This window comes from Dryas octopetala, chromosome 3, assembly GCF_963921425.1.
Source record: "Dryas octopetala chromosome 3, drDryOcto1.1, whole genome shotgun sequence".
NCBI lineage: Eukaryota > Viridiplantae > Streptophyta > Magnoliopsida > Rosales > Rosaceae > Dryas > Dryas octopetala.
In genome coordinates this window covers 14,291,852-14,303,792 of record NC_141368.1, presented here as the reverse complement: position 1 = coordinate 14,303,792, position 11,941 = coordinate 14,291,852, and the positions used below count along the sequence as shown (strand labels likewise).

The 11,941-nt window shown below is 36.6% G+C and overlaps 1 protein-coding gene across 1 annotated transcript; it reads right to left on the bottom strand.

Annotated features, from left to right (window-relative positions):
* Positions 1–9,451: 9,451 nt before the first annotated feature.
* On the bottom strand, positions 9,452–10,879 carry LOC147291190 (uncharacterized). Its single transcript, XM_086235891.1, has one exon. The coding sequence runs from the start codon at positions 10,877–10,879 to the stop codon at positions 9,452–9,454; it is 1,428 nt and encodes a 475-aa protein (XP_086092017.1).
* Between the last annotated feature and the right edge of the window lie 1,062 nt (positions 10,880–11,941).

Genomic DNA, 11,941 nt, shown 5'->3' with positions numbered 1-11,941 from the left:
CTTAATATTAACCTAAAAGTAATAAGATTTTAATCTCATAAATTTAAATCTTACAATTTAAGGGATTTAACATATTTAAATCGTAACTGTTAGAACTTAATTTCTGTAGAATAATCGCACAAAGTAAGAAGTTCAACTTTATAAGAGGAATTAATAGGTAGTTGACACTCATTGATGTTGTACTAGTAGCTGTCTACCTACAAATTGATCGTAACATCACTATCCATATATGTGCATTATAAGTTCAATGATTCAAGGCTTTTGCACTCAAAATGTGCAGCACACTTTTGCCCAAAGTGTGCAACACACTTTTGCTCTCAAAGTGTGCAGCACACATTTGCTTCTTATGCAAGTGTCATCTTCTAGTCTTTCTCACACTGTTTTGCTAGCTGCACACTTTGTCATTATGTTTCATTTATTATGTTCTTCACATGCCACCCACCCGTATGAATTAACCTAAGAGCATTTCTAACATACTTTTTAAATTTGGCTTTTCAAATCTTACTTTGCTGACCCATGTGGCGATTTGAAGAGCTAAATTTCTTACTTAAAAATTGTGAATTCCAACAAACTCTTCAATTTTATTAATTATTTATTTTTTATTTTTTTATTGTTTAGACAAAATTTAAAATTTCATTCAATTTTAATATTATAATAATATTTTAATATTTGAAGAGCTAACTTTGGGTCCCTATTTTAAAGAGTTCATTTGCATAGGTTGTTGGAGATGAGTTATCCAACGTGGCACAGTTAATTGAGCAACTAAAGACATTAATTTGCTGAATCTGTTGTAGATGCTCTAAGCACTTCAAAGTTCAAACACACACACCATGCATTAACTCTCTCTCTCTCTCTCTCATCATTAATTCCTCATGCACCGTATTGATAGCAGGCTAGCAGCTAGCTAGCCAAATTAATCGTAAAATCACTATCCATGCCAGGTGCATTATAAGTTGAATGATTAAAAGCTTTTCCACTCAAACTAATCGACACCCCAATAGTTAAAGTTTTTATTCACTATTACGAATGGAAAAATTCCTGTAGAGTACTATGTAGAGTCAAGATTGGTACCACTTGCAGGTATAAAAATTCCCGTAGGGATGGAAAATTTCTGTACAGCAGTTATTGGTTCCACTTGCCTACCTATAGAGTCGATCAAGATTGCAGGTTGGCTAGCTAGCTGCTAGCCTCCGGAGGTGCATGAGGAATTAATGAGAGAGAGAGAGAGAGAGAGAGAGAGAGAGAGAGAGAGAGTTAGTTAGTTAGTTAGTGCATGGTGTGTGTTTGAACTTTGAATAGCTTAGGTTATTAGTTCAAACGGGTGGGTGGCAAGTGAAGAAAATAATAAATCTAACATAATGACAGTGTTTGCAGCTAGCACAACCCTCTCACCAAAAAAAAAAAGTGCGCTGCACACTTTGAGTGCAAAAGCCTTGAATCATTCAACTTATAATGCACTTGGATAGTGATGTTACGATCAATTTGTAGGTCGACTGGTAGAGTCAAGTTTGGAGGCTTTAATCATCCTTCAATTTGTAGGTAGACAGGTAATATAATGCAGTTTCATGGAATTTAGCTAGATAGAGAAGATAGAGCTCTGTACGAGTACGACATCAATGAGTGCCAACTATCTATGAATTTCTCTTATAAAGTGGGACTTCTTACTTTGTGCGATTACTATGCAGAAATTAAGTTCCAACAGTTGCTCTACCTAGAGCTTTTTAGGGACAGTAACTGTATGATTCATTATTTTTACGCTCACTCATATGTAACCACTTCATGCAACTACAAAGTGCTATAAATTAAGAGTTATGATTAATAAGGTCCTGACTAATACACTTTTAACATACTAATTACCTCGCATAGGGAAATTTTTGAACTTTAACGACATCAATTAATCATGCCAATAGATTAGAGCTTTATGTGATCGATTTACACCATCAATGGGCAGGTACTGCACTATAGTTCCACTTTTTTTTTCTTCACATAAATGGATAAAAACCCAAATACATGCATCTTGACTTTGGATTACACCCGGCCCACATTTATTTTTGAGATAATTAGGCCTAAGTACTCCAATTTTAGACGGTCACTCAGACTAAAACCAAAAAGGTTTTAGATTAATTTGTACTCAAATCCACTTTTGTAGAATGAGGTCCAAAAACCCATGACACATCAGTAATAATTTATTTAAAGAAAAAAACATAATCATATAATACCTATATAATCCTTCATTGTTTTTTGAATTTTGGCTCACATTATCTCCTAACATTAAGGTAATCAATATGATATGTTTTTAAAAAATATCGAAGATAATACTTGTGTAGGACATCTTCACACGTTGTTAACTTTTGATGCATCAAAACTTCTATGCAAAAATGAAAGCCTTGAGTCCTATGCAAGAGTCTGATAGAATTAAAGCATCGAACCCAAAATCAATTGGCAATGGGTGGAGAGGCCCAAGACTTATAAGCACATATGCTAAGCTCTAGTTTTCCGATGTGGGACATTGCGCTACATTACTCTCAACACGCCCCCGTATGTGTGGCGAGATTTTGAGCCTAACACGTAGACAAATTGTATTGGGTAACGTGGGAGCACGTGTGGCCGTTGGGCCTTACCCGCAGATAACCAAGCTCTGATACCATTATAGAATTAGAGCATCCAACCCAAAATCAATTGGCAATGGGTGGAGTAGCCCAAACCCTTATAAGCCACTAGCAAGGCCCTCACATCTTCAATGTGAGATTTCTCTCAACACGCCCCTGCACGTGCGGCGTCATTTAAGCCTAACACGTGGACAATTTATATTGGGTGACGTGGGAGCACGTGTGGCCGTTAGGCATCTTCTTGTCTTTCTCAACATTTTCTTAGAAGGCCTCCCATGTCATTTTTTTCTTTTCTATAATATTCTGCAACTTTGTGTCACTATTCTTGTTTGCAATTAATTCCGCGCATAATTGTTAGAAAATAATCAAATAAAGAAAAAAATAAATTTATGGGTACATTTCAATTGTACCAATCGATCGATGGTTTGTCGGCATTTATGTTATGGTTTAGTTCTGGGATTTTGGGCTTCGCCCAAAATTGGACCTACTAAAACTAACTGGTTAGTAAGTTAATACAAAGCTAACCACCCTGTTGGGCCCACCGCACAATGTAAACTCAAAATCCAAACCGTTTATTTTTTAGGCTCTACTTCAAAGATCACCCTCGTAAAAAATCTCCAAAATCTGAAGTCATTTAGTCATTTGATTATAACAACAACTATTTATATACTTTTATCAGAAAAACTGATCGTCTATTTATTTGATCTCAATTAGATAACTAAATGATTTCCAATTTAGTTAATTTTTTGTAATAATGATCTTTGAAGTATGACCTAAATAATTGACGGTTCGGATTATGAGATTAATTATGTGGTGGTCCAAAAAGCATGGTTAGCTTTGTATTAACTTGCTAACCAGTTAGTTTTAGAGTACTCCTCATATATATATTTTTGTGAGATTTAAATCCTATTACTTTGAGGATAATATTAAGGGCAATTTTGAAATAGAAAATGACAAAGTGGTAGGTGGACAATAATATTTTGAACCTCAAGTCAATTTTTAAAAACTAATGTAGTATTAGTCTATAAGGTATCTATAAAATAGACTGGCCTATAAAGAATAATGCTATACTTACCACATTTCTTATACCACATTCTTATACCATCTCACGTGTCATTACTTTATTGGACAGAGTTTTTCTTTTTATTTTTTAGTATCCAATGTATGAATGCCATGTAAGTTGCCACATAAGGTGGTATGAAATTATGGTATAAAAATGTGGTATATCTAGCACTACTGGCCTATAAATTAAGCACCTTTTTTTTTTTTTTTTTTTTTGAGATCCTAGATAGATAGAGAAACCCATAAAAAAAAAAAAACAAAAAAAAAAGGAAAAAAAACCACACGCACCTATCAAGAAAAACAAATCTATTTGATTCATATAAAAAATTAATCCAACGGAAAATGGTCCTCGTCAATAATAGAATATGAAAAATGAGCGAGAATGGATCTCCACATAATTAATGTGACACACCAACCTTGTCTTATAATTGATAGCTAGGCTTCCCTTATATTTCTATATATATGCATGTTGCATGCCGTTGGAGTAGCACAAATCATATCAATATCACCGAGATCATATACATACAGAGAAGAGAAAATAATTGACAATGGCGCCTACTTTTCCGCCACAGTATGCGGCATTCAAGGGCGACAATGGCAAGTACCTCTGCCCCCGTCCGATTGGTAATTAATGATAGCCGGCTTTGTCTGAAGTTCGAGAAGGAAGAAAGAGATCAAACGGCGAGGTTCGAGTTGATCTCTATTAACGGAAAGAACATCCGCATAAAGTCTCATTTCTATTCGAATAAGTTCTGGAAGCGGGACGTACCCAGCAACTGGATCGTCTTGGCCGACGAGCCTGACGGAACGTCGAATTCTTCCGACGAGTCGTTCCAATACAATGAAATGGCTAACAACGTCGTGGCTCTGTTGAACAACGGCAACAACAGACTTTGCGAGAGATACTCGGAGGCTCAATACCAAGACTGTCTGAAGGCTGAAAGCGAGTCACCCAACCCGCTTGCTACCCATCTGGTGTGGGAAGAATTTCCGTTAGAACCGTAGCTCTCATCACTCTCGTCTCATCCCTGTGAGTGATATATGAATCATCATCTAATAATTAATTAATAAGAATAAATATTCTAGTACCCGGCCTATAGCTAATACTAAGGGCTCGTTTGGTACTTGGATTCTACTGTATTATTAAGTTTTACTATATTGCATGTATTGTATTGCACTGTATTGTATTTGTATTAATTGGTCCTATTGGATGGTATTGTACTGTATTGTATTTGTATTAATTGGTCCTATTGGATGGCATTGTACTGTATTGTATCTTTACTATTATAAAGCCTGAGGAAGGCCGGGTTAGGTGTTACAGTCTTCACCAAAAGTAAGATTGCTTAAAATTTTTTTTTTTAATAAAACAGTCAAGTGTTTAGTATTTCACTCGATTAAGAGATTGGCAAAATATTTATTGTGTTGTACGTATTCTTGATAGGTGTGATCTTTTGTCCCTTGTTTTTTTGGGGTGTCTCTATCTATCTATGATCTTGGACATATCGATATGATCTCGATCTGCTACTCCAACTGCATGCAAAGATATATATATATATATATACAAAAATGATCACTCGCTCACCATAGAGCGGAGAATTTCCCGCTCACCTAACCACCCAGTAACGAATTTTAATGATTGGAACCGTCCATAATTTAGTGCATCATTCAAAAATCATCCTTGCAAAAAATCAGCCCAATCGGAAACTATTTAGCCAGTGTATTACTGTCAACATCATTTCAACATTATCTGACGAACTGTATTTGTCTGCAAAGTTTGGAGGACCAAACAATTATCGATTTAGCTGATTTTTTACAGAGACAACCCTTAAGGATAGACCTAAAAAATGGATGGTCCCGATCATTGAATTCCCCGCTCTGTGATGAGCGGGTGGTTAGGTGAGCTGAGAATTCTCCGCTCTTTGGTGAGCGAGTGATCATTACTGTATATATATATATGTATATACAAGAATGCTCTAAAACTAACTAGTTAGTAAGTTAATACGAAGCTAATTAACCACCCTGTTGGGCCCACCACACAATGTAATCTCAAAATTCAAACCGTCTATTTTTTAGGCCCTAGTTCAAAGATCATTCTCGTAAAAAATCTCCAAAATCGAAAGTCATTTAGTCATTTGATTATAACAACAACTATTTATATGCTTTTATCAAAAACACTGATCGTCTATTTATTTGATTTCAAGTAGATGACTAAATGATTTCCGATTTAGTTGATTTTTTGCAATGATGATATTTGAAATATGACTTAAATAATTGATGCTTTGGATTATGAGATTAGTTATGTGGTAGTCCCAAAAGCATAAATAGCTTCGTATTAACTTGCTAACCAGTTAGTTTTAGAGCACTCCTCTATATATATATATATATATATATTTTTTTTTTTCAATTCCTTCTATTTCTTTTTTCATGCGAGCATTTGATGTGAGAATATTATCGTCATTTCAACATACATATAACTTACTGAAATTAATTATGAGATTCGAAATAAGTGATTAAAGTGGCACTCATGTGAGGGACACGTACAGTAAAATAGAGAGAATGTCTTGTACTTAACACCTTGAACTTAAACTAAAGCTCAGTGAAAACATACAAAATGTAACAAATAATATATATTATAATAATACTAAATCAATGCATGAATGTTATGCTACACTTCCTTAATTCTATCCCTTGAGAAATAAATTGCAACACATCTTCACTTCAATCGCAACTGAAGTGCAAGACATCCTAACTTCGATACGCAACCGAAGTTCCCAATGCGCCTTCGGAAGTTAATTAGATCGTTTTATCAGTACGCAACTGCACTCTACTCGCAAAATTTAAATTTAAACTCCCAATTCATTCTCACCACCGTGATCTTCATTAATTTCTTAATGAATCATGCTTCATGTTCAAATAAACGTCACATTCAAAAAAATGCACTAGTAATTAATTAATGTTTAATACTTAACTGATTCCTATCATGTTTACATAATTTAGATAATTTATATAATTCATGTATTAGCACACATATAATATTTTTCAATAAATATTCAATAAAATCAATTCATCCTCAAAGGTTCTTCAGAACTCCTTTCTCAAATTTGTGTTTGCTCTGCAGCTAAAAGTTGTCTCGTTCCTCCCTATCGTCTTCTAAACCTAATCCCATCATAAACAACTAAATACCACAATTAAAAGTCGCTAAGTTAAAGGACTCGGATCACAAAACGGAGGCCATCATCGAATTCGAAATCAAAAAATAGGTGGGGAGGTACTTTCCTTGGCGACCAGAGCCACCGCACGCGCCGGTGATGCACATGGGGGTTGTCGGTGGGCACTATTCATCATCTTCTTCATTTTCCCCTATTTTGCCAGTTTTCCAGATTTTCCTCTCAACTTTGCCGTGACTTTTAATCTATTAAATCTCCATCAAATTCAGCAATCGTATACTCGTTTTGAAGTTATGAATTTTCTCTTTACAACCATATGAAGATAATTCAAAATATAACTATAAAACGCGAGATAATTGGTCCTAAAGTAGTGTACTTGAAACTGCCATATATTTTTCCAAAAAATTGTAGAATTTTGCTTTAGTGTTCCTACCACTTTTCCTTCGAATTCTACACCCCAAATCAGGTTCCTAAGTTACTAGAAACATGTCTAAAGTCTCCAAATCAAATACCCAACCTCGAAATGACTTAGAAATCGATCAAAATCTCATTCAAGAACGTAAACCCAAAAATTGCTAAAGACATCCCATCCGAATTTCTCTTCCTTTAATTTCCTTATTCATTTCCTATGTTAAGTTGATCAAATAAACTTCTCTGACCATCCTTTTACCCCTCAAATAACCATAAATGATACCCAAGCTCAATTCTAAATAAAAATAGAGAGTTCATGGAAGATGGAACTTACCTTCTTCTTCTTCCTCTCTTTTTCTTTTACTCTCGATCTATTCATTCCTTCTTTCTCTCTCTGTCTTTCCTTTCTCTCTTCTCCTTCTCTCCTCTCTCTCTCTCTCCCTCTCTCTCGCTCTCGCTGTTTCTCTCATTTTCTTTCTCTTTCTTTCTTTTTCTTCTTCTCTTCTCTCTCTCTCTCTAGTTTTCTTGGTTTGTTGTTCTAACTTTTGTTTAAAACCCTAGTCTTATAACACCAACCACACATGCAGCGCCACACACACACCCCTAAAAATATCTAAGGAAGTCTAGAAAAGACTAGGCTTCTACACGCTAGCACATAAAATATTTTTTTATAATAAAAATGAAGTAGAAACCCATATTCCAAATGAATGAAAATAAATGTGACTGAATTGGTCCTAGTTACTCTTCAGAATGGAGTGGAAGAAGGGTACGTAGAGATTCTCGAACACGGAAAAAGATCCAATGACTTCAAAAGAATTGAACGAGGAGTTGGATCTTATGGAGCTTGTTCATATCATACACGACATAATCGGGTTTGATCATAGAAAAGATTCTCTTCAAACGAATCAGCCTATCCTCTGTATAGGGCTTACACTGTGGTTAGAACAAAAACACATTTTTTGTTGTGAATTCGAATGCGGCAGATAAGGGCATATATTTGCACGTACGGCCAAATCAATAGTTCAAGTCGCACACTCCCATAATCCAGTTATTGCATCCATGGATCCTAAATTTGAATTGAATTGAAAGATTGCCTAAGATCTTTCCTGATTAATTGTGCTAGAGTGCTCTAATATTTGGTGCCCTAATGACATGACATTATTACATAATTTTTGCAAAGACAATTTTAACCTCTCTTACAATTTTGCAATTATTATTCATTTCACAAAAACAAATTAAAAAAGATTTATCCCTAACTTTAGGATGGATTCATTTGAAGCCAATAGCTTCCCCTACTTACCTAGTCTTTTCGATTGCATCCAACCAAATTAAGACCCAATAGCTACAAATTATTTTTATTTATTATAATATATTAACAATGAAAATGACATTTTTTAGTACGCGCTTTCTTCATCTCCTTCCCTTGCGGCCCTGCAAATTAAAATCAAATCGATGTACCTGCAAACTAAGCCACTCATGGAGGTCTAGATAAAAGAAAGAAAAAAAAAACAACTCATAGAGGGCTTAACAACTTTGACTTGAAATCTCAAAAAATTAAAACTTTAAGAGTTTAAAACATGATGAGATCTCATTCAAATCCCAAATTTGGCAGAAAAAAAATAAAAACCCATTGCTCAATTTGAACAATTGTGGTTCTCCTAGTTTCCATTGGGTCATTGAACTATACATGCTTGAATTACTTCTAGTGCGTATAACATTGATTCTGCTGATTAAATATTGTTTACTTTTGCTTGTTGATTCATTTGAGTTGAGTTGCAAAGATATGAAATAAGAAAAAAACATTTATTGATCAAGAATCCATGGACATAATTGGAGAGTTATGCTTGCAGAAGGAAATTTAATAACTTTGAATTATGGAGAGTACATACGATGACCTCTTATCCAGTACATTCAACACCAAATTACACAACAACACAATTGAGTCAATGTCTGGTGCAACACCAAATACTTGACTTTATTAATAATAATACAATACAATACAATGCAATGCAATGCAATACAATACAATGCAATGCAACACAACACAACACATGCAATTACTCTAGTTAAAATTAATTATCCAGTGCAGTCCAAGTACCAAACGAGGCCTTAGTATTATGAGCTATAGGCTGGTACTAGAATTTTATTCTTATTAATTAATTGATGATGATCTGCATGGATAAGATCGACGGGCGGTGAGAGCTAGAGGTTTTTTTGTTTTACGGTGAACTTGAGGTGGTAGTAATTGGTGGCAGTGTAAAGGCCATAGTCCATGAGTTGGATGTTGGGGACCCCGTTATAAAGAATGTCGCTCTGAGCATAGGAGAAGGGAACATCGCATGAACCCTGTGTGGCTACCAGATCCACCGTCGTGGTAGTCAGCGGCGGCACAACCACCTGGTAAGTAGTCTCCAAATCAGTTTCCGTGGTGTTGGTTTCGCCCCACTGGTAAGTAGACTCGGCCGATGATAATTCGATCTTTCCGTCCACGATTCGTGGAACGGTGGAAACCTTGAGCGTCGTTGTGACTCCCGACTTAAAAGACACGTTGGGGTTCCAAGTGGAGGTCTTTATGTCCTTGTACGGCAACTTGATGGTGTATGTGCGCGGCTCAGTGCGGCTCTCGTTACTGGCCTCTCCGGTTGCCAAAGTGAAGAGGCTCTCGTTGTAGATCCTCCCATCCACGAGACGGTGAGCGAGATTGTCGATGGTCCTTGAAATCACAAGCTCTTCCACCATCAGCCGTGAATGTACTGTGATGCTGGTGTCGGAAGCTTGCAGACAGTGTTGGATGCTTCCGGGCGTGAACCTCTTGCAGAAGTTGTTGTTCGCCATGCTGCGCAGAGCCACGACCTTGTCGTTGACTTTGATTGGCCAAAACAACACGTCTGGATTCTCCGACGAGTCGTCAGACTCGTTGGCCCTGATAAAATCGGACGCCCACCTCCAAAACTTGCCAAAGTGAACCGACTTTATGCGGACGCATCCGTTGGCAGTTGTGAACACCTCGTAGTCTGCCTTTTCATCCTTCTGGACTCCCATAAACCTTTGATTCGGGTCACCATCCGAGTAGGCGCAGAGGTACATGCCATTGTCTCCCTTGAACGCCACGTGTCGCGGGAACAGCACCAGAGTTTCCCAGTCCACGACTGTGAACACGTCGTGCAACTCCTGGTTATGCGATTCAGATCCAAGGAACATGCCTGGCGCAAGTAGTGGTGGACCACCCTCCCACAAGGAAGCATAACGTCCGAGTTGGACGTGGCGAAATTGGACACGAAGATCAGCATCAGCATGGTCGACGACGATGGGCTCAAACAAGGTACATGAGGATTTGGAACGGTCTTCCTCTGGTTGTTGAGCCGCGGCAACAATCCACAGACCATATTGGGGTCCGGGGCTCCTCACCAAGTATTTGTTGTTGTAAGAGCATCTTATGTGCACCAGCCCTTTATTCTCACTATTCTTCGCCATCTCCAATTCAAACTTTGCGCGCTGGCTCACAACCTCCTCGCCATCAAATTTCACAAACCCTACTGGCAGCTCCGCATCTTCACCACCATGTGTTAAGCTCAAGTACTTGTTGTTGTACACTGATTTCAGCACCACAGAACTTGGCAATGCTGCCATTTATGATCTCTGTATATCTATGATCTCGATGATATTGATATGATCTGTGCTGCTCCAACTGCATGCAACGTGCATATATATAATAATAAGGGATTGCTATGCCACGTACACCCACCTTGCTACAAAAGTTGAATGGTCCCTGCTCTTCAATTATAATTTCTAGTTATCAAACAATCACGTTTATGTGGAGATCCATCCTCGCACATTTTTCATATTGTATTATTGACAAGGACCATCATTTTTGGATAAAGTTTTAATACGAATCAAATTTCAGATTTGTTTTTCTTGATAGCTAGCCATTTTATTAAATAAGTCTCTTCTCTGTCTATTTCGATCGATCAGGCTTCCCAGTGGCGAATTACTGCAACTGAAACATGCACCACACACACACACACCATGTCATGTCTATGCGAAATCAAATTATCATTCCTTCTTAATTATTTTCTCTAATTGGCCCCCAGAAGGATCGAAATTAAATGCATATATTGATATTTGAGATGAGCAATTATCTAGAACCTAACCAATCCAGCTGTCACCGTACGACATGTGAGTTTAATTTGGACGCGTTTAAAAGTTGATCAAATGACCACACCGGCCATGACTTCATGCAATGCCACATTTAACTTATTTTTATTTGTACCGTTGCATGGCATCTACTATCTTGCATTATTGGTACCTTTTTTGTTTTTTGGCAAGGAGCCGATAAAGATATCATGGTCAGAAATTTACACTAAGAACATATCAAACACATGGCTGGAAGGCATGCATGTATCTTGGTCATTCTAAGTTGGGTAAACATAAAAAAAAAAAAAAAAAAAAAAAAATTATCAGTATCCCCAACACATTTTTTACACACAACTAAAAATTAAAAATTATAAAAATTTATTAGTATAACCAACAAGTTTTCCCAAATTACTCTTACTAAAACCCAAGACTACATCTCACCTATATATTCTACTCTCTATACCCAATAAAAACACCCAATACCATCACCACTACCTAATATTAAGGTATTTTATTTATATACCTCCTCCTTCTTCCTTTTTTTTGTTTTTTAATGCA